The following is a 23005-nucleotide window of genomic DNA, read 5'->3' as shown; positions in this document are numbered from 1 at the left end:
ATAAAAACCTTCATTTAAAAACTGCATTTTGTGTTTACTTGTATTTTTGACTAATATTTAAATTTGTTTGATGATCTGAAACATTTAAGTGGCAAACATGCAAAAAAAAAAACCAGGAAGGGGACAAACACTTTTTCACACCACTGTACATAACACAGCTATATTAATAAGTTAATGTACATGATTTTACTCATTATTTTTACAGTTTAAAATAACTCCACATTGTGCTGCTTTATAATACATCAGCAATTAAAATCAAGCATTATTGCAAATAACATGGCACACTTGACAATGGCCAGTCTGACTTTTACTGTTAATAGTTCAATACTGAAATCTTCAATGCGTTTTCCGTTTTTGATTGTAGGACTTTTAGAGTAATTTCTTCATTGTAATGTTCCTTTAACTTATTCTGAATAATTCTCTCTCCTAAATGTTACGATGCAATCATCAACATCAGTATTTCAGCTTGTCCTGTTCCTTCCGGTGTCCTGAAGCTTTGCGGTGAATTGTAATTGTTGCATTTGATATGACTTGCAGTGTGGAGTGCGGCTATTTCCATCACGGTGTCGCACAATTGAAGTGGAAACTTTGTACCTCCGTTATTGGGAGGTTGCGTGTCGCTGGCTGAAATTCAGCCTCTCGCTTCGGCTCGTTCGACGCAGCCGCGGTTTCCAACACTGCGGACGCGCGCTCGTGTGCGCGCTCGTGTGCGCGCTCGCGTCGGCTATTGTGTTTTTATCAACAAGGAGACCACTGGGGCCTTCCGGCTAATTGAACTGGCCAGCTGAATTACAAGGTGCTGCGAAACCATGGCGGACGAGCAAGAAATAATGTGCAAACTGGAGAACATCCTGGAAATACGGTAAAGGTCGACTGGTGATGAAACGTAATGGTTGCCAGATGTTTGGCACGTCCTGGGAAACGTTATCTCGGCTAATGTTAGCCGACCGACAGTGAAGCCCCCTCGGCTTCGCTTTTGTTACTGAGCTAGCTCATATTAGCCTGCCTGCTGCGAGTCCTCTCTTTATTAGCTGGTTTTTTGTTGTTGTTGTTGTTGTTTTTTTTTTGCAGTTCTAGTTTTACGTCAGCTTATCTGTGACAGGGTTTGGGAAGAGGGCTAAATGTGAGATTCAGACACACGAGTTAGGGGTCAAATCGCATGTTGGAGCGTACGTGTATAAACATTCCAGATGTGGAGTAACAAAATGCCAGATGTGCGCCGCTAATTGTTATTTTGTGTAAGCTCGCTACTGAGCTTAGCTTGTCTGTTAATAACTAATTAAACAGGAGTTGGAGAATGATGTTTGTTTGCCCAAAAGTGTTTCTTACAGCAACACTTTTATATAATAATAATAATACTCATATATATCATAAATGAAAGTACACGTTACATGCATTCATGGATGGAGTCAATGAATTGAATTGGACATTGATGCAGGAAGTTCTTACCCATTCAAAGCACTGTATAATAGATGGAAAATAATGTGTGTTTTTAGACCCTGTTGTTGTGGGGAAGAGAAATCGGTGTCTTTTGCTGAAACCTGACAGCTGGTGTCTTTTGTCTGCGCCACTGTCTGCAGGAATAAGACCATCCAGATGCAGAAGATCAAGTCTCGTCTGAAGATTGAGTTCGAGGCTCTGGAGTCTGAGGAGAAACACCTGAAAGAGTACAAACAAGAGATGGATCTCCTTCTACAAGAGAAAATGGCACATGTGGAGGAGCTGCGCCTCATCCATGCTGATATCAATGTGGTGAGTGGGGGCTCAGGCTGCACGACTGTGGATGAAATGAGAACCACTATTTGTTTTTGTTTAGAATTCAAATCATGATTCTTCCTAAAGATTTGTTTTCAATATCAATGTTTAGTGCAGCCATTTACCTGATACAGAAGAAAGCTAAAAAAAAAATAATCCAATGACGTCTGATACAAGACCAATCATATGCTGAGTTCTGCCGACCTGTTAAGAATTACATTCACCTGATGAGATGTTCCTCATATTTCAGCCCATTTTGTCTCAAGAGTTTGAATTTCACCCATTTTTTAATGGCCTAAACTGAAAGAACAGTGAATGAACTATCCAGCAGTGGCAATCACTTCTGTTTAAAAATGTATACACAACTTCTCACTCAATAATGACCCTTCAAATCCAATCAAATTGTTTTATCTGCACAATTTATCATCATCGATGAATCTTCTACTTTGCCAAATCATAACAGTGTCTGACAGTTTTTCTTGTAGCTGTGCCCGGTCCTGCGAGGTGCACGCAGTTCTCAGCGGGCGGGCAGAACTCTGCATAACACTGGCACATCAACTTTGGACAATTAAAAGGGAACGCACTTCTTTTTTATCTTAGATGCAGCAACTTCATGAATCTGACATTGGCCCTGAAAACAATCAATTTCAGTCTCTTGTCTTGTTTTATTAAACCCAACCTCTAAACAGCTATTTTTCTGTGCGTTTTCTTTTTCTTTCCTTCTGTTTCTCACTCGCTCCCACTGGGTTTCTTTTCTTTTCTGCTGGTTTCTGCTGCCCTGCAATACGCGGTGTAACACTGCTGTTGTTCGTTAAGGGGGAGTCTGGGAGCGCTTGTTTTGATGCAGCTGATGACCAGAATGGAAATGTGGCAGAATCCATGGCATTTAGAAATGAGATTGAATAGGGGCATGACGAGAGATTGTGATTTTAACATGACTAACTGCGCAGCCGTAGGGCTACTCTCATAGATGGACACCCTATATAGACAAAGTGAAATTGTAGTTCAGCATTTTCAGATGAGGACAGTTTCACAACCGCATCAATAACCGCAATGTATGATAAAGATCTGATGAATGTTTACTGTGCCTGTACTCCTCCAGTTATTACTCTATGTTAGGTGCAACCATGAACAGATCACAGTGAGTGTTTTATACGCATATTTCTCAAACATCAACCCCCGTCTTTTTAGATGGAGAGCACCATCAAGCAGTCGGAGAACGACCTGAATAAACTGCTCGAAACAACACGCCGCCTGCATGATGAGTACAAACCCTTGAAGGAGCATGTTGATGCCCTCCGGATGACTTTAGGCCTCCACAGACTCCCTAACCTCAACGAAGAAGAGGAGAAACTCTCTCTGGAGTCAGTACACCCGCACCCACACCCACACACACACACACACACCAACAAACAAACAAACAAACACAAACAAACAAACACACAAACAAACAAACAAACACAAACAAACAAACACACACACACACACAGTGCATGAAAGATCTGCTGAAATTATTTTAAACAGATGTTGCTAGATGCAGTTTTAGTTCATTTACAACCTTGTTTTATGACATCTTAAAATATAAAATGTTCTTGTTAACATTGACGTCTTTACTGCCTATTAGGCACACTTATTGTAAGTTGGAAAACATAGACTGTATTTGGGACTAAATATGAAAAAAACATTTTTTTTTCCAACATTTACTGTTTGTTATACTTAAGCATACAGTGAGTAGTTTTCATTCAAACTTGACTGTCAATGTGCCTTTTTCACATACACATTATCAAAATCCTATAATCCACAAACACAAAGTACTCTCATTTTAAAATAGTGTTTTTAAGGCACAAATACAAACATCATCTACCATGTAACCATCCAGATTCTCAGACGTACAGTAAAAGACAAAGACATTAGAACTTAATTTCTAGTGCAAAAGGAAGGTGGAAAAAACACAGCAGCTTGCGGACTATCTTCATGTTCATGTATCATTGTCTAGTAACATTTAAGTAGCATGCTTCACAGAATGACAGGTCATAATTTTGGGTGATTTGACACAGTTACAAACAAAAATGTTATTTAAAACAACTATTTACGCATTCAAATTGTGTACCATGAAAAGCCCTAATTTAACCAGGTGTGAAAGGGTTATTATGAGAAGTTACTTTTATTTATAGGTGATAAGTATTGATAAATGTAGCGTATGCCAAAAGAAAAAAGGCTCAAAAATGAAACCGTGCGGAGCTCGAACATGTAATCAGGGACTTTGAAGATGTTTCAATAAGAGCCACTTTGGTGCAGTCCTTTAAATACCAACCCATCGCTTCAGTCTAATATTACGGATACTTTGATGTACTATATCAATATTTAATTACAGCCAAGCGGTAGTAGCAGCAACATGCCCAAACTGACTGCATCGCTCAATAAAGTATAATTTATGACCCCGATGACACACAAAGCGATGAGGCAGCAAGGGAATTCAAACTTGACATTGTTATTATTATGCTGTTATCATTTAAGACTCGAGCAATGGAAGACAGTTAAAAGTGGATCTGTTTTTGGCCTGTGTTTAACTTTTTTTTGCGAGGAGGACAAACAGTTTTCTGTTTGTTATATAATTTTGAAAAGTTAAAGAGGAATTTAGTTGACCTGTCGTTAACGGGATGAGAGGACAGTCTTATTTGAGATGAATCATTTGACAGAGGGAGATCAGCCCACTGTAACTCATTGTATTTTCATTAGCTGGGGAGTAACGGTAAAGAAATGAGGAAATCCTTGATTAGATGTGCTTAGCTCTACTGAGAAGTTTGTAGAGGTTTTTCTGCGTCACCTTTTACAGAAAATGGTCACACAAATAAATGTTGTACAAACAAACAACATAAGATTAGACAAACAAGTAAGATACTACTGAAATAATGAATAAGAATGTCTTGAGTTGCTTTTTAAAAGCTTCCTCTGAATCAGTAAAACAAAGGGATATTGCCTTCCTTTTTGGTGTTGCCACTCCTTAAACCCAATCTGAGACAAGTGCCAGGCACCACCAACAATCTCTGTTCTGAAGCCCTGATCTGTAAAAGCTCTGAGATATATTGGGGTGTAACTCTAAAACTGACAGAAAGCCAATGCAGTGGTTTTAAAACAAGAGTTATATCAGGTCACTAAAATTAGTTAAAAGACTTGCAGCTGCGTTTTGGACTGATTGCAAACAATTTAAAGATGATTTGTTAAGATGGATAAAAAGATAATTGCAATCATCCAATCGCAATAAAAGAAAAATAACGTGAAATAAGCAGGAATAATTAGTTCCACTTCCACCTCTGGGAAAAATAGATCTGAACTTAGCAATGTTCCTTAGATGAAAGAAAGAAGAGCAAGTCAGCTGGCTGACTTGACAATCTAAAGACAAGTAGTGATCCAGGATAAACCCAAAGTTAACCAAACTAGATTTAACAGCAGAGCTCAGGGACCTAAAACAGTGTTTGATCCTTGGGATGGTGCTATCAGGAGCTATGGTAAGAGTTTCTGATTTATCATTAGTTATATGTAGAAAATTACCAGTCAACCAAAGCAGTGAAGTGAGCAAGTAGATGAAGTTCATTTAGCTAAAAAGAACAATAAAGCTGAGTATCAGCAAAATACAAAAGTTAAGAAATGTTGTTAAAATTACGTATTAGTTGTCCAAGAAACGTAAGGGCTCCTAAAACGGATCCCTGCGGGACACCACAAGGCAGGACAGCCTTTTCTGACATCTAATGATTAGTGGAGACAGAAGGTTAGAAATGTTTGGCTGTCTAAACTCCATATATAAGGATACTTGGGTATACACGGTTTGTCTTTGATTTTCTTGTTCAAAGACTTTAATATCTCCTTCAAATGTCCACATTGCACCACTTTTCTTTATGATTAAAGCAGTGACTGCTTATAGAAATTGATAGACTGGTGGTTTTGGATCTGAAGCATCACTATCTAAGGCTGAAGTGCAATGTCCATTTGAGCAAGTACATACTAATTTGTTAAAGTCCAAGAGATTATCATGTGAGCACACACAGAATACATTTTAATACTTAAAGTTGCAACGGTGAACAGCACAATGTTGTAGTTCGTGTCTGTTTTAGAAGTTGATTTCACGAGTGAATCTGGACATTTCTGCCTTTTGCTGAAACTAAAAATGTGGTTTAACCAAAGTAATACAACAGTAAGGATTTACTGAATTTTCCCACTGTGGGATTAATGAAGTCAATCTTATCTTATTACACAGACATAAATATGGTTATGAAAAGCAAAGTAATAGTTTTACTGGTAGTTCTTTTTGTAAGGTTATGAATAGTGCCGTATATTGGAAGGGAGCTGTTTTATTGGCTGCTGTAGTCGTGTGACCATTTTCGTTGAAGTAGAGACGATGGTACACAAGGTCTGGTTCCTCCTGCTTTGTAAAGACATTTTGGATCACATCATTAGATCATATTGCTCAAATGTCAAGGGCGAACAGCACTTCTTTTTCTTTTCATGACCATGGTGTCAACATGATAGACCTAATCCTTCAAAGAAGACAAGCTGGTGTTGAAACCAGAGTACGATCAAGAATGTGTTAGACCTTTGGAGAAGTGAAAGTTGACACACCCCAGTCAGGAGGCAGTTTATTTACTACCGTGCCGTTGAGTGAATATCGTTTCCGTTTACTGTTACTGCCATCTCTGGTCTGAGGTATCCAAATTCTTTTAATATTAGTCTGATCTTCATCTTGAGTGGGTTTTTATAGCCCCAATGTCAGCTACTGGCAGGGACTCGTGTTACTGGAAAAACGTTTTCCTCAAATGCCACGAATCCATTCACTTCCACTGTATTTAGGTGTCTACAGGAACAACTGTAGATATCTGTAAACCATGGCAATTTAAAACAACACCACAGTATCTGTATTCCTAGATAGTATAAGGAATAAATAGGAAAATATGTTCTTATGATTTAGGTTTAAGTGCCTTAAAATGTAGTAGTATCAATGGCTATTAGAGGCCAGTCTATTTTGTTCTTAAAACTTGGTGGTGTTGTGAAGGACTTCTGAATATTTTCATATTTAAAGAAAAGTATCTGATAAGTATTCTCCTGATGAACTGGTCATCTGGCCTGTTCATAAATTCAGGTCCAATGAAATTCCCCCTCCGCTTGTCCAGACTCTCCGGCTTCAGAAACTGGTTAAAACGGTGGTGACGAGTAAACCCATTTCAAGCTTCACCAAGTCCCTGTTATCCACAATATTGGAGATACATCAGGGGTTTGACAAGTCGACTCCCAGCAGCACAAACTGCAGGCTCACATCCATCAACAGAGGATGATAGTACGATTTACTCGGGAGCAAATCATAGTTGATGGTCCGAGAATTCAACAGGGACATTTTTGGACTCGGAGACTGTCAGGTATACCAAGTGAAAGCTTCGTTAATGTCTTCATCCACATATTGCTATTTAGGAAAGTGCAAAGGGAGTGGAAGGAGCCTAATACATGGTGCTTTGAATCTCTAAATACAGAACAGCGTGCCACTTGCCAAGAGGCCGTGTAATGGTTGACTGGTTTATTTATAATATGTTGATTGATAGCTGATAGCACTAAGGATCACGTTCTTGTTTTGGGTACCCTTGAACAGTTAAAAACGGACTTTTCTTTCTTTTCTCTTTCATTGTATGGACCAAAATACAGACCCAGTTTACCTGTAATTATTCCTCATTCACAACACGAGTCATTCCTGCTGACCTTTTGGATAAACCTTCTAGCCTGTAAGCGCATAGGGAATCCAAAAATGAATGCTAATTTTGTTGTTTGTATTATTTTATACACCACAAATGAAATGTTTTCATCATGAATAAGAGGCTGTGGTTGTGAAGAAGAGTGCTGAACCAGTGCTGCTCTATATGCTGAAAGCGTCGCTGGCAGGCTGGCTTCTCCGGTCGGCTGTATATTGTGTGGAAGTTCATTTCTTGCCAGGTGGTGGTCATTTCTCTTTTCCTTCTTGATAACTTGCTCCTTGATGTTCTCCGAGTAGATGATATACTTTCAAAGTTTTGGCATGTCACTATTAAGTTTTTTTTTTTGTTGTGTGGGTTTATTTGCAGGTAGAACTCACCACTGAGAGGGATTTATGATGTTGTGTGGGGGAGATGTTAAAAACATCATTTGCACACATGTCTTGAGTAATTGTACTTAATAGTAATAGTTCCTGCTGTAATTGTATTCCAAAATGTGATGGGGCAGTTTTGGAGAAAATTGAATCACACCTCACAGGGCTGCGGGGTGTTGGGTACATTTTAAGATGCTCTATGAGGGTGATATATCGGCAGAAAAATGAGCACTATCCACCTCAGTAATGGCAAAAAAAATCCAACTCAAATATTAACTAAGATGAAAATAAGAATAGCGCAGACTCCATATCAACTAAACGTGTATTAATTGATTTATTGTAACGTGTGTGTTGATGTGGTGCACGTGAATAAGCTTTAATGTTGTCTGCGTCACGGTCACAGGAAACATAACACATTAAATTCGCTCTGCGAATGCTCAAAGTTCGACTCTATCGCAGACTTATTTTGAGAGAAACCAGAGTAATGAAATGGGATATCACTTTTTTTTTTTTTTCCTTCTCTTTTTTGAAAATGGGCCAGTCAGGCATAAAGTCCAAGGCCACATTTCTTTCCCAGCTCTCCTGCCCACACACACAGACACACTTGCATGCATGCAAACAGTCTCACAATGACTGTGCTTTTACACAAGAAGAGAATACTCTACTATAATGTCCGTCCATTTGCGTCTCCTTTTTATTTGATTTCACTTCTCCTCACCTCGTGATGCATAGTGTAGATAGGGTAATCTCAACTGTGATATGATTCACAAGCTTTAAATAGGAATCACATTAAGCCGGGTTTCTCTCTCTTCCTTTGCTTTGAACAGTTACTTTGAGAAGCAGAAAGCAGAATGGCAGAAGGAGCCACATGAGCCCGCCATCCCAGAATCCCTTGCTGCTGCCGCGGCAGCAGCGCAGCAGCTTCAGGTGTCCAGGAAGCAAGATGCCCGCCAAACAGCCACCTTCAGACAGCAACCACCACCTATGAAGGTATTGATCCAACTGACCGAGAACAGCAGCACAAGATGATCGTGGATGGTCTGATGTAATAATAGAACGGCCATTAGCATTTAAGCTTTTAGTTGCACGTTATTAGGCTGCATATTTTATCTTTATAATGACAAAGCATTGAATTAATAAGATGTGATTGGCCCCTACTTGTGCCATATATAAATAATCTTCAGTGTAAATGCACAGTATGTAACTTCTGTTGCTAGGTTCTCTCAAAAAGACAAAAGATGCAACGTAGGTCTCGTCGTTTTTAGACATTTTATTGCGGAAAAGTTGCTACACCTGTTAAATGCAATAAAAAAAAATAAGCTTAGTCAGATGCTAACTGCTTGTGTTGCTTCCTTTTCTCTACAACACAAGAAGGATTGCTTGGTCTAAATTCCTCCCCTCTCTCCAGGCCTGCCTGTCCTGCCACCAGCAGATCCATCGTAATGCTCCCATCTGTCCGTTATGCAAGGCCAAGAGTCGCTCCCGCAACCCAAAGAAGCCCAAGAGGAAGCCAGATGAGTAGATCCTACTCACACCTTCAGCTCCAGTAGGGTTTAAAGGCAACTGGTCCAATACACTGACCTAGGATCAGCCATGTACGTTTCTCTACATGACTGAAATAACAGGTCTGTGCTTCCGGACGATTTCCACCCAGTCCCCACTTTAACAAATTGTCTTAGTAACTTGTTCATAATCTGTCAACAACTGATGGAGGATCTGGTGATGTCATTATGTTGTTTGTGTTTGTCAGTGTTTTGGATGTGTTTATATGTAAGTGTATGACTTCCATAGTAGTTTACTAGCCCCTAACCGTTGTAACTGTATTAATGCAAAAAGGAACCTGTCCAAATAATGTTGCCCCTGTTGCTATCGTTTATTGCCTTAGATATCTCCTGTTTTGCAGCGCATGCCTGCTGCCACGGCTGTCTGTTGTGGAGCTTTGTTTTTTTTTTTGTGCCAATATAAAATCTAATAGATTTATATTGCAAAGTTAAATACAACACAATGTTGTTTTAATGTTTACAGTGTTCAAGTGACCACCAAAACTGGAGGAAAAAAGAAAAAAAAAAAGGCCAGACTCATTTGCTTTGAATAGTGTTGCGTGTTTTAACTTTAATACGGTGATAGGAAAATAAATTGCTGTTTTGTACTAACCTTGTTAGCATGTTCTTTTTACACCCAAAACAAAGACTAGACATTTGTCTCTGTTTTTTTAGTAGTGTGAACGTAAACACAGCTGCAGCTGAGCAGGGCAAATGGGTGGGTTTTGCACACTGTTTGAAAATACTGAGGTAGGAATATGTTTGATTCCACCACATCAATGTCCCTTTCACTGCATTAGTACTGTGCCTGTCATGTCTGCAGCTATCTGTCTGAAAAAGGACAGCGAGGTCTTGCTAAATGAGTTCCTGTAGCGTTTTTGTCAGGGTAACCCCTCATTTCATCTGTTGCCAGGGCAACCCCACGTTCCTTAGCGGTTGCTAAGGCAACCCCAGGTTGCTGTGACCCGCATATCTACACTGAAGTCGTTCCTCCCATATCCAGCGAGGGGCATCGGAGGGCTTTGGGAGAGTTTTGCACCAACTTCCCCCGAAAGTGTCCAAACCTGTGACGGAGAAGGAACCCGAGAATCACTTTGATTAATCCAAATAAATGTGAGTTGGCAGTTTGGCAGCTCAGTTGACTTGCTCTTAAAGTCTGTCCCTCCAGTGTGTGTTTAGTCTGCCCTTCAGTGTTGGGAACTGCAGTTGTGTCTTCTTCCTCCTGATAAATGTGTCCAAGGCCAGAGACGCCTGTTCCCGCTGGCACTCCGCGCAGACGGCGGGATCGTGGCGCTCCACCTCTGCAACCTGTCGCCAAAAATAAACAGGCGGAGGCCGGACATGAGGCCTACGAGATTTTAATAAGTAAAACTGAGTCACACGAGCATGTTTTCTAACCTGTCTCGTCCTCTCCTTGAACGTTTGGAGTCTCAGCATTGTAATGAGTTGAAGGGGGACAGGTCGGTCTTCGGGACCTTGACGGAGGTCTTTCTGGTGCGCAGTGCCGTCGGGCGGAGGGACGTTTCTCTCCCCGTGACCTCTGAACTCAGCCCCGGCTGCAACTTGTCTTAAAGTTCGGGTCCCGCCACGTCCATTTTTAAGTCTCCTCCTGTCCTCTTCAGGGGACTGAAGCTTGTCTCGGACACGAGAAATCATAGCTTCGCAGTACTTTGTTCTCGCCTCCTCCTCCTCGTCCATTTTGTACATTCGTGTTGTGTGTGCTCAGGTTTAACGTGACACGGAGGCAACCGACGCCACAACGTTTAGCGTTGTTAATGGCGGCAAAGTAAGCCACGGGCGAGACAATACATGAACCAGCCTTGTCGGTAATGGAGCAACTTTAAACTACAAACACGGGTTGTAAAGATAATGGCTTTCCCTTTCACAAAGCAGTGTTTACTCCCTTCTTTCTTTTAGTGTTCGCTACAGCTGCACTTCCTGCCATCAGCGCGTCTCTAACGCCACCTGGTGGTCAACAACGTGAAGGAGCGGCAACAGGGACACACCAGTGGCGTTGCGCAATCTCTGTCTGTATGGCTCTGTGGTGGTCGAAGTACTTAGTCCTCGTGTAGCTTAAGTATCAATATTGTAATGTAAAATACTCCATTACAAATAAATTTAAAAAAAAAAAAAGTCCTGCATGAAAATCACACTTGGTAAAGTATTTGCACCCAAATGAAGTTAAAGTATTAAAGTACTGGGTTGGTCCCTCCGGTTGATAGCTACATATAAATTCATTCGATTATTAATATTTGAAGCGTGTTTGTTTATCATTCGATTTGATTGAAATTCATTCAACACATTTTACAATTTATTTAATTTCTTTTATACATGCATCACCTGCCCAATGCAAAGCAAAACAACTACAGGTTTGAAAACACTGCATGTAACCTTAGGCTTACGCGTACACGCATATAGCTTGTGATTTATTGGTTTTTCAATAAGTGGCTGGGATACAGCCCCACCCTCTTTACAGCAGACATGGTTTACAAGTCACGGCAGGAAAAGCACAAGTGTGTAGAATAACATCAACCATGGCTGCATACCACTTAGTTTTGCCAGATCCTGAGCCTGCGCAGATAGTGCACGCTGACTCTGATGTGGTTTACTGGAAGCCCTAATGGAACATTTAATGTCATTAGTTATACCTGTCTATTAGCAGCTTTGACAGGTCAAAATGTCTGCCGCACAAAGAGTCTGTTGTGCTTCAAATTAAGAGCTGTTTTTATCTGAAATACATCGATGATAATAGAAAAGAGAGAAGCAATACAATTTTGTAAAATACAATTTTTTTTTTAGAAAATGTAGTTTTAAGTCACGACATATAACATAATGATTCCGTGAGTACCTTTTTCATCAAAGACATTTCTAACATGTCAGCAGGAAAATAAGAAATATATTGTAATAAAAAATAATGAGGGCTTAATTCCCTGAAACCACTTCCAGGGCCTGTATTGTTCATAGTGGCTCACTCTCGTGTTTTATTGGGACACTTGAAAACAATCCTTGCTGTTGTTAGTGAGGCCAAAATGCCTGCTGTGAAAAGGCCAGATGTATTTCGTTAATTTCTCTTTATTTGACACTGTTCTTGGTGATTCAGGAAGCTTTACATTAAAAGCAAATTTTACATGTCCACATTTAATGGTTCTGTTTCTTTGTACTCACACTAACAAATAAAACCTTTCTGTGTGTTTTGCACAATGCTGGGAATGTGGACTCCTGTGCCATCTGCTGAAAGAATGTGGTGTGTCTCGGCTTGCCTTCTAATCGTGGGGCAGTATGAAGACATGGGAGGGTTTGGCAGACAAACAGCTGACTGGCTTCTCCTCTAAAGCTTTTGATAGTCACGCAGCTGACGCCCACTAAAATGGCTGCCCTGGTGTAAATCAGGGAAGCGGGGTGATAACAAGACGCGTATAATACTCTACCTGCCTTTCCCGTAAATATTTTGCACTTATCTTCACATTGAGAAATATAGAAATTCAGCTGTGGGATATAATTCCCGTGAACATACCACACACTGAGCCCAGACGGAGACACGATGATGTCTCAGTTAGAGTCTGTCTTCACTGTGTATGCAGGGGAAGACAACAGCACAGCTGCCTATCACTGAGTGTCACAATTCTATCACCTTTCTAATTATAAACATCAGTACTGACTCTCCCAGAATGGAAGTTTAGCCAGGCTCATCTGTGGCCTAAAATTAGCACCCCACTATCCACCCCCCCCAGAAAGGAGCCCTGGCCTATATCAGTTAACACACACACACACACACACACACACACACACACACACACACACACACACACACACACACACACACACACACACGTAACATACTACACTTTTCACAACTCCTAACTGCTGCGGAAGTATCACACACGTCTTGGAGGACCTTTCTTTCTTTCCTTCACGTGACTTATAATGGAGTTTTGAAACTTTCTGATATCTTTGGAGACACCGTCAACAAGCGGCAGTATGAGGTAGGCGTCTCGTTGCAGTAAATCATCTGTGTGCTTCTGTTGACACACTGATTTGTGTGTTGTTTGTATGTCAATGGTAAACAGCTTTCTGATTCAGTGCCATTGATATTCTGGAGCGACCCAATGACAAAAGCATGTCAGCCACGTGCGAGTGTGTGTTTGGGTGTATTATCGTCTCTCTCCGCCACTGCAGATGGAGGGCTTTTGACGTGCTCTAGCCTGGAGTCACGGTATGGTTCTGGGCCGCGCTGTCAACATGAGTTTGATGGACATTTCTAAGATCTTCTCCCTGCTGCAGCCTAAGGAGGAGGATGAGGACAACGAGCAGTGTCAGGCCCTGAACAACGCCGTGAGCAGCGACAACGTGGCTCTGCTCTCTGAGCTCCTCTCTCAGGAGGATTACAGGAAGTCTATCAATGCTCGGAGTGGGTGGGGGGTCCCCGTCACCCCTCTGCGCACCGCTGCTGCTCTGGGACACCTGAGGTGCCTGGAGTTGTTGCTGGAGCACGGTGCAGAGGTGAGATGCAGGCAGAGCTTTTTCTTGTGCAGCTTTCAGTTAAAGGTGGTGAGATTGATCTTCGAGTGGGTGTGGAGGGACAGCTGTGCCTGCTGGTGGGTGTAATGGACTAAAGTATCCCACTTAATAACCTAAATCACATACTGCACTCAGCCATCATGAATTTCATTTAAAAAGGCAAAAAGGTGTCCCTTTAGGTCTTTTTCATTTATTCAAAATGAAGAGTTAGAAATAAGGTGTGGGCTTTTCATTACATTTTATACTTTGGACATTAAAGCAGCAGTGATGAATATTTTAATATGAACACTGGATCAAATGTTTAAGTGTAGCCTAATATGAAAGCGGCCACTAGTGACAAGCCCACACCAAGTTATTATGCAACTCTACAGTTTGTCTCAGTCCTACAGTCATTTAAGTAAGAGATTTGAATCAGCAACATACTTTCTGATGTCCACCTTCCCACCCTGAGCCGGACATCGTTGTTGGGCAGCAGTAGGCTACTTCTTTATGTTCTTGGCTCACCAAAACACAGTTTGTCCATAAGTTTCCTATTCTGTTAAAACCTGCTGGTGTTTTATTTTTTATTTTTTTAATGCAGGTAGACAGTTTGGATGTGAAGGCCCAGACGCCTCTGTTTACAGCTGTCAGCGGGAAACATCTGGACTGTGTGGTGGCCCTTCTGAAGGCCGGCGCTGACCCCAACGGCAGCCAGTACAACAACTGCTCCCCGGTCCTGACTGCAGCCCGGGAGGGCGACGTGGACGTCCTCCGAGAGCTGCTGCGGTTCGGAGGCGAGGTGGACGTCAGGCCCAAAGTCCCCGAGTGGGCCTCCAATGCCACAGCCTGCAGGGGGCCCCTCTACATCTCAGCTGTTTATGGACACCTGGGCTGCTTTAAACTGCTCCTTCTCCACGGGGCCAACCCCAACTACAACTGCACAGATGAGAAGATGCTGGCCCGGATAAAGCAGCCAAAGACAGTCCTGGAGGTGTGTCTCCGTTATGGCTGCGGGGTGGAATACATCCAGCTTCTCATAGACTTTGGGGCAGACGTGTACCTGCCGACTCTCATCATTGACAAGACTACGAAGCAGAATGAAGCTCTGGCTTTACTGCTCAAAGAGAGAGGTGAGACACTGACAGTAGATTCATTGTAGTGTGGATTACTTTAACATGTTGCTTCACCTTTGTTTGTCACTTATGTTTCTGCACCAGTTTGTCCCAAAACGCTGATGTCGCAGACTCGACTGGCAATTCGAAGATATCTTCCATTTGCAAACAAGGAGCCTGTAATTGACAGCTTGGACGTCCCTCTGATCCTGAGGAACTACTTGAAGCACGACAACTCAGAACTCATGTGACGCTTGTGTTAGCATCAGTCGATTGGCCAGTGCCTTTTTTTAAAAAACATTTTTTTTTTTTTAACCTCAGTTCTCGTATTCTCATGTCTGGGTAGCTTTTCCTCATTAATGTTGGCTATGCAACCAATTTCAGTGTGTACACGGTGCAATGAAAAGTTTATGTCGGTAAATTTAGCTTTACAAAGCTCATAGAGTTGACTTTTAGTAACGCTGGATAATCCCCAGGGCCTCCATGTTGGGAAAGCTTGCCTGTCCACGTGAAGTGTAACACCACGGTTGACCACTAGAGACCACAGTAACACTGCACATTGTGCTCGTCCTAACTCAAAGCTTCTCCTTTGCTGTTGATGCTGCTCAATAGCGCCTTTAGCTCTCTCACAGGTGACCTCACACAGTCGAATATAATCTCACTACATTTATTTAGACATCCAGACACAAGTGAAGTAAGAACACACACTAACACACACACACACACACACACACACACACACACACACACACACACACACACACACACACACACACACAAAGCATCACACCAGGGTGTCTCAGATCTCCCCCTGAAAAACAGTCTTTGGACTTCAGAACAGCAGGAAGTGAACAGCCTACATTTCCACACAGCCAACTGGGAGCACACATTTGCACAACTCTCATTATTTATTGATTATTAGCAGGGCTAACATTTGTGGTTGGAAGTTTGGTTCTTTTTTTTTTTTTAATACTTTTTGTGGCTCGTGAACACTACCCTGATCATGTGACCCTTAAATATTCCTTGCGTAATAGACCCAGGAATGAATGTGTTAGCTGTTGGGAACGGGCCCTGCAAACAGGAGGTGATGTCACACGACAGGAAACCCAGCACAATGCTCGCACTCACACACATCGACGCCTCAGTTCTGTAGAGGTTTTATTTTCAACAAAAGTACAGCTATATTAGATATGGATTTATTTTTTTTTACAGCGAAGTACAACATATTCCCAGTGCTTCTGATTACATCAAAACATATAATGTACATACAGTTAACAGCTCCACTCTCCCATTCACAGTTTCTGGATTGAATAGGCAATATTTTTCATTTCTACAACAAATAAATCCAACTCAAAGGCCAGCAAGAAAGAAAATGACAAATATTTGCATATGGTGACGAGGGTTATGGATACCGTGAGTGAGTTTTTCTGCGATAGGAAACAAAACCCAGACCTCAAACTACATGGTAATATACAATGAAGAGTTTCCAAATGTGGGATGCCAGTCTTCTGTCGCTGTCATTGGACACCACATGAACGTATGGCTCAGTGAAGACTTGTACCCTGACTATTCTGAAACAAACACAAAGACTGCGACTGCGAGGAGTTCCTACTAAAGATGTTGCGATGCTAAACGTGAGCGATGTGCACCCTGGGCTAAAAGGAATGACATCAATGTGAGCAACCTCTGATGCATTCAGTTGACAGTCTGCTAACTTGGCTGTCTTATGACCGGAAGAAAAAAGAGAGAGAGAGAAAAAAAAAAAACTGCACAGAAGGCTGTCCTCTCAGCTCCCAGTACAAGGTCAGATTGAATTATGTAAGAAAAATAAAACCAATATATACATCCTTGAAACAGTGTGGCCAGAATCTAATACTGCTCTTAATAAATACACGTGAGGAATTCATTTGTGATGTCATGTCATTGTACTTCAAACAATCATCTCTTAAGTAGAAACAAGAGCACGATATGAATTGCAGTGAAGTACTGTGTGTGTGTGTGTGTGTGTGTGTGTGTGTGTGTCTTCAGGATTATGTTTATTTTTAGCTCATCCCGAGAGGTTTTCGAATATATTCAGCTCTTCTGCTCGACTACAAATCTATACACAAACACCCATGATCAGTGCTAACTTCTATTTGGTTCACTGTTGTCATAGAAAAAATTATACCCGTTTTGCCTCCGCAGATATTCCAAAAAAAAAGAAAAAAGACCAGCAGTCATGACATGACAGTGCGGGTTGGACTTGAAGTAAAGAAAATTAAATCATGTTACAGTTGATAGTACCCATTTTACGTGGGCAAAGGGAACATCAGTGCCTTTCATCATCATCAGTTCAGTCTTTGATTCAGCATGAGGAAAAGATGTTCCCCCCTGGACAATAAATTAAAAAAAAAAAACCAGAAGCTATAACCTGCGATGTGTCGTGAGCGGGAGACAGGTGGACAGAGAAAAGAACTCCCTTCTTGTGAGATGGCATGGTGGGTGGGGGGGTCGTCACGAATGAACGGTTTGGGGAAACAATTTCAGGTGGAAGCTTAAATGAAACTAAACAATCTGTTAAGAGTTGCCTTAAGTCTCATGCAAAATATTGGATGCCACAAGCATGCATTTACCTGGTACTGAGGTCTACCGCACGCTAGAACTGGAACAACATTCGTCTCCAACGCAAAATACCAATATCCAAATATATGATCTGTTCTTTTTACAGTATTTACAGTGTGTAGCTGATAAAGGTAAAATAGATGATTCTTCTTTTGATTCACTCTTACTAATAATATACTTTGAAATGTGAAATCTAACTTGACTAATGAAAATCTGTTTCCTACTATATATTCAAATTAAACCATCTTTTGGCTTGTTAAATAGATAACAATAAATGTAGCTTCTAAACATCTGAAATTAGAATAAAACTTCTTTTTGTGCAATAAAACTGCTGCTATGTTAAGTGTGAGAGAATATAATAAGGTGTTAGAAGTGTTTCAGTCAGACAGCACAGTATCTACTCATATGGAAAAAAAAACAAAAACAAAAACAGGCCTGACCTCTTAAGTTTCTGTCCGAGTGGATCTCATGCACCGGGGAAAAAAACCCAGAGGAATTCCCAGTGTGTATGAGACAGGGAGAGAGAAAGGAAGAGAGTGAGAGATGCACTGAAGGGAAAATACATGACTAATTCAAATCTGCCTGTGAAACTGAATAGATAATCACGAGTGGAATGCTGGAAGGCACTGTTAGATAGCATCTCTCTTCTCCGCAGCAGAACGGGCCAGCAAGTGCGCGTGGTTATGTGTGTGTGTGTGTGTGTGTGTGTGTGTGTGTGTGTGTGTGTGTGTGTGTGTGTGTGTGTGTGTGTGTGTGTGTGTGTGTGTGTGTGTGTGTCTGTATGTTGGTACTGGTGGTAGTGTTGAGTAGGGAGGTGGAGGTGGAGGTGGTGGCGGTGGCGGTGGGACGGGGAGGAGTTGTGGGCGGGGTGGGGAGCGTAGCACGGGACCTGAGGTTATCATGGCCTGGGAACCATATCTTTTTGTTGTGCCAGACGAGGGAATAATCTTCCACAACAATCTCACTGGGAGCCGTCTCTACAGACACCAGCAGCCAACTCACCCATTTCTCAACTTTCTTTACTGAAACAGAACATAAATTACATAACATACAAAGCAATTCTAAGGTCTTTTTTTTCCCCAATAGGTTATAAGGCCTATAAGAAGGCAAACAAAGGACATAGAACAATATATAACTCTTTCATATCACGTCGTAGTGAATAGTGAAGATATATAATGATATATCACATTGCACAAGTTGTCATACTGTATATGTACTGTCCATCAGGTAATAATTCAACACAAAAATGTACTCCTGTATCTGAGGTCAAAGTAAGATCACAAATCATGGACAGATGTCTCACTTACATTCCAAGTGTAGAAAAGAATACACCTTCATAAAGCGTGTAAATCCTCCTCCGGTGCTCAGATCCGTCTCGTGTCTACCGCCTCTGTCGAGGAGCTCTCAAACAGCAGCTTCGGGGGGGACTTCGTTGATGAAACAAATCAATGTGATCAGGCCCCACTCCCTTTTGTAAATCACTTAACGGCGCCGCCGCAGCTAACTGCCAGAACATGGATCAGATCTGGAGAACAACGTGACGGGGCGGAGAGCCAAGGTTTGAAGCTGCAGTCTTTAGAGATGCATGAATCTGCATGCTACACATTAAATTCACCTTTCTGTCTGCCTACGGTACTCGCTCACACTGCTGCAGTGGACTTTTTTCAGTACGGACATGAATTTTTGTCCACGTCACTTCTCATTAATAATTTTTAGACCATTTCCCCCTGTGCTGGTAGGCCTCTCACTGTAGCATCATGTTTGTATCGCTTGTACTCAAATCCGAGGGAAAGTACTGAATATGCGCTGTGCTTTTTACAGTGTGAGCAATACAAAATTATCAAGTTAACTGAGGAAGTCTTTACTTTTACAGCAGAAAAAGAGATAGTATTTAAGACCTTGGCCAATGCATCACCTTCGCTTTCAGCACTCGTTTCCGGAGGTAGGCGGTGCTCTTTCCAAACACCCAGTGAGCTGCCAGCACAGTGCTACAGGGGTGGTCTCTGGGGAGAGAGGGGAGGGGCTGCGACACGAGGCAGGTGGACCACAGCCTGCCTATCTCCTGCTCCCAGCTGTTACATCTGAGCGGCAAGCTCTCCATCAAACGCCACGCACAGGCCCTCGGTGTGATCGGATATGAATACCCTGTCACAAGCGGTTGGTGAGAGGATGTAAATACGCTATTGATGTTCCGACGATTGATTTGTTCCCTGACCCGTCATATCGCGGCCAATGGCCGGTTTCCAAGAGAATGAAACTCTTCCTCTGAGAGCCAGCGACTCACAGAGGCTGAGCAGGTGGATGGAGAGATAGAGAGGACGAGAGGGATGCGGAGACGGAGGCGAACGCCGACTTTGTGAGGAGAGGGGGTGTTATACGCTAGAGAGACGAGCAGGGAGCGAGGTGAGTGAGGAGGAGATCCAGATGCAGACATCAGTAGAGCGGAGATGGCCGGATCAGCCTGTGATCGCGGGCGGGGGGATGAATCGAACGACAGTCGAGCTCGGCAGGTCCTTCGCGCACTCGCAGCCAGGAGCTGAGGTCGTCACTATTCAACCTCACATTCAGAAGTATGCAACACACAATCTCACATAGCAGCAAAGCAAGATCTCAGCTTTAGGACACAATCATACTACCGGGAACGACCTGGCGGGGCCTGGTGTTTCTTTCCAGATGAACAAAAAAAAATAAAAAAATCATTGAAATCAAATCATATGACAATCTCAACAACTCCAGGACATTCAGATGGCGTGATTATGCAGAATCCAAAGGGAAAGAGTTTGTGACAGTTGACTGAGCTGGAGAAGCATGATAACTAATAACGTTACTAACATATATGAATTGTAAAGTTGTATTTTTTTTAATCAATTTTTCTTTAAAATCCAAGTCTTCAGCCCTCTTGCTGCTTCCAGTCGCGCTCTATATTAACATTGGTCCTTAACTTCGAAGTCTCTTGTGTGTGTGTTTGTTTTTCATATTTTTCTTCGTCATGGGACATAATCATCCAGTGTTTAGTGCTTCTAAGAAAAATAGCTGGTCCTTCAGAAGAGTCTGTGTTTCTCTATTTCTTAAATGGAGCTAATCTACTAAAATTCTGCCAGAAAGGAGCCTGGCCTCTTTTGGATTGACTGAATTCAAAAACCTCTCCTTGTGCCATGTCCTCCGTTACCTCATACTGCCCCGCACTGAGGGGGTCCTGGGGGGGCGGGTATGAGGGGGGCGTGCACCTGTTTACACCTAGGAAGGCAGGTGCAAAGAGAGCAAGAAGGGGGGGGGGGGGGAGTTGTGAGGTGAAGACAAGGAGGCAGTGCAGGGCACAAAGCGAAAAGAAGGAAACAGAAGGGAGGTGGATAAGCAAAGAGGAAACGTTATCAGTATTGGATCTGAGACAGACACAACAACACAACATCGAGTCATGCGTCCACACACAACAGGCACAAAGACATACAAAATGAGTCATTGTTTAACATTCCTGCATATTAATCCTGAGATATGATACAGTATGATCATATGATGGAAGCTGAATTGAGAGAAACTTGGAATTCAGCTCTTGCAATGACACAAGGGAGACTTCGGATGCTATTCAATCAAACGCCGTCGCAGGCAAACAGGGGAGCCGACAGATTACATCCGATACGATGATGACACCAGGCATTTGGACAAAGGGACACGGTTCCTCCGTTTTTGTCAACAGCACATTTGTTTGAATAGCACCCTAGACACTTGAGAAAACAATAGCGCCAACAGAAAGCTGTTAATATGCATTTAACTACAGTCTACGATTAGCTACAGTCTACAAGCATCACAACTATGCTAGTGTAATTCATAAATAGATACAATATTTGGTGATGAAATATTCAAAAGTTGCCATGGCATCTTAGAAAAAAATGAAAAGATGAGAAACAGTGTCTTTTGTTTCGGGTATTTTGCCAAACACTGTTGTAGCAGTTAGAAGGGTTCGGTCTATTTGTGTTAGTGGGGCCTGTTTATCTTGGATAGTCAAGATAATGCTTGTAAACAGATTGGACTGTGACTGCATGCTCCAATGCCAACGTTAAAACACAACGCCTCCCAATGCTGCTTAGCAGTTGCCATGGCATCTTATTGTGCTAGCTCTAAGGAGAACTCTAATGCATATACCTTTATCATTTTCAAACCATGTCCATACAACATGGCCCTCTTTCTCAAGATGAAATCTATAAATGAATCTGAAATTCAAGAGAGTACTTCACCTTGTGCCAGCCTTGTACACATACAGCACTTAGAAACACACAACATTTACTCGTGACAGACATCTACAGGGATCCTAACGTCAGAGAGAACATTCCAGCAGTGGTCATTAGTTCATTAATACCTTAATGGATGGTCATGCTTATTGTGAAACTGGCGAGAACATCAGTAATGGCCAATGTACAAACATCTAGCCTAGCACTAAAATGATACCAACAGTTAGGACATGGGGGTCCTCTGCCTTTGATGCTCTGTCATGAACTGGCTTCTTGAAGAACTCGTTTGACGTGTTCTTCTGTTACTGAGATATCGGCAGGCGTTGATGAGGGTCAATTTGTCGCTGTCAGACTTTTCAAACAACATCGCATAACAATCACAAAATTGTTAGAAAAGATGAAATTCTCCTGACTTCAAGGTGGCATGTTGCGCTGTTGTGCTCAACGACACAATGCAAAGTATGCCTCTATTCTCTTATGTGTTACATGCTGTTAGGGCTGAATATCATTCCACAATTTTGAAACAGATACCGGTGTTGATTAGACACCTTGACTTTGACACAGGTTCCTGAGCGATCCTTTTAAAAAAAAACAACAATAACTATTTTATAGATTCCATTTGAACAAAAACAATCGTACATAACACTCTACGGTCCAAATCTTTATTTTTCATGCAGTTTAGAGGGGGAGAGAATAACTCGTGTGTTTTAAAGGAAAACGTGTTCGTATGGATGTAGTCTTTGGTATCTAAATTTGGTACCAAATGAAAAGGCATTTTTTGGTGCTTAACAGTGCCAAAGCAATTCAGTCAGTGCCATAAAAGTGTCCAAGGTTTGTACCCAGCCCAACATGCTGTACTAGGAGGTGAAGATCAGTGTCAACGCATTGTTTTTTGTTTTGATATGGAAATGGAAATGACAGCACCAACATCCACCCTAACTTAGTAAAAGAAAAAAAAATTCAAACAGCTTTCTGAAGTATTACATTGTTTCAAGACAAGCGTGACACAGGACCCACATGTCATAAACACTGGTATCTTCCTTTAAACTCAATACTTCATGCAAACAGCCCTCTGTCTTTTCATTGATGCTTAACAGATGCTTTACAACTTGTATCACGTCATCCTCATGTATGGGCTTACAGACATTTAACTCTGGAAAAATATTG

The 23005-nt window shown here is 41.8% G+C and overlaps 3 protein-coding genes across 10 annotated transcripts in view; 2 read left to right on the top strand and 1 right to left on the bottom strand.

The window, feature by feature from the left end:
• Positions 1 to 597: 597 nt before the first annotated feature.
• On the top strand, positions 598 to 10010 carry zc4h2 (zinc finger, C4H2 domain containing). 2 transcript variants are annotated; one of them, XM_069696853.1, is made up of 5 exons: positions 625 to 862; positions 1581 to 1752; positions 2947 to 3119; positions 8689 to 8851; positions 9270 to 10010. In XM_069696853.1, the coding sequence occupies exons 1-5, from the start codon at positions 810 to 812 to the stop codon at positions 9381 to 9383; spliced, it is 675 nt and encodes a 224-aa protein (XP_069552954.1). In that variant the 5' UTR covers positions 625 to 809; the 3' UTR covers positions 9384 to 10010. The 2 variants fall into 2 exon arrangements, with proteins under 2 accessions (XP_069552955.1, XP_069552954.1); XM_069696854.1 differs by lacking the exon at positions 8689 to 8851 and having other exon boundaries at positions 598 to 862.
• Positions 10011 to 13299: 3289 nt separating this feature from the next.
• Positions 13300 to 15955, top strand: asb12b (ankyrin repeat and SOCS box-containing 12b). The gene is made up of 4 exons (XM_069696852.1): positions 13300 to 13385; positions 13579 to 13902; positions 14501 to 15029; positions 15117 to 15955. The coding sequence occupies exons 2-4, from the start codon at positions 13618 to 13620 to the stop codon at positions 15260 to 15262; spliced, it is 960 nt and encodes a 319-aa protein (XP_069552953.1). The 5' UTR covers positions 13300 to 13385; positions 13579 to 13617; the 3' UTR covers positions 15263 to 15955.
• Positions 15956 to 16156: 201 nt separating this feature from the next.
• Positions 16157 to 23005, bottom strand: part of LOC138619975 (rho guanine nucleotide exchange factor 9) — a 47294-nt gene continuing 40445 nt past the window's right edge. For all 7 annotated transcript variants that reach the window (XM_069696831.1, XM_069696830.1, XM_069696834.1 and 4 more), the window contains one exon: positions 16157 to 20849. In XM_069696831.1, the coding sequence (XP_069552932.1) occupies positions 20674 to 20849 (176 nt within the window). In that variant the 3' untranslated portion in view covers positions 16157 to 20673. The remainder of the gene's footprint in view (positions 20850 to 23005) is intronic.

This window comes from Brachyistius frenatus, unplaced genomic scaffold, assembly GCF_029030835.1.
Source record: "Brachyistius frenatus isolate BFR_SWC_R1_liver_20210118 unplaced genomic scaffold, ASM2903083v1 Contig_22, whole genome shotgun sequence".
Classification (NCBI taxonomy): domain Eukaryota; kingdom Metazoa; phylum Chordata; class Actinopteri; family Embiotocidae; genus Brachyistius; species Brachyistius frenatus.
The sequence above is the reverse complement of the archived record's forward strand: the minus strand, read 5'-3'. Positions and strand labels throughout refer to the sequence as shown.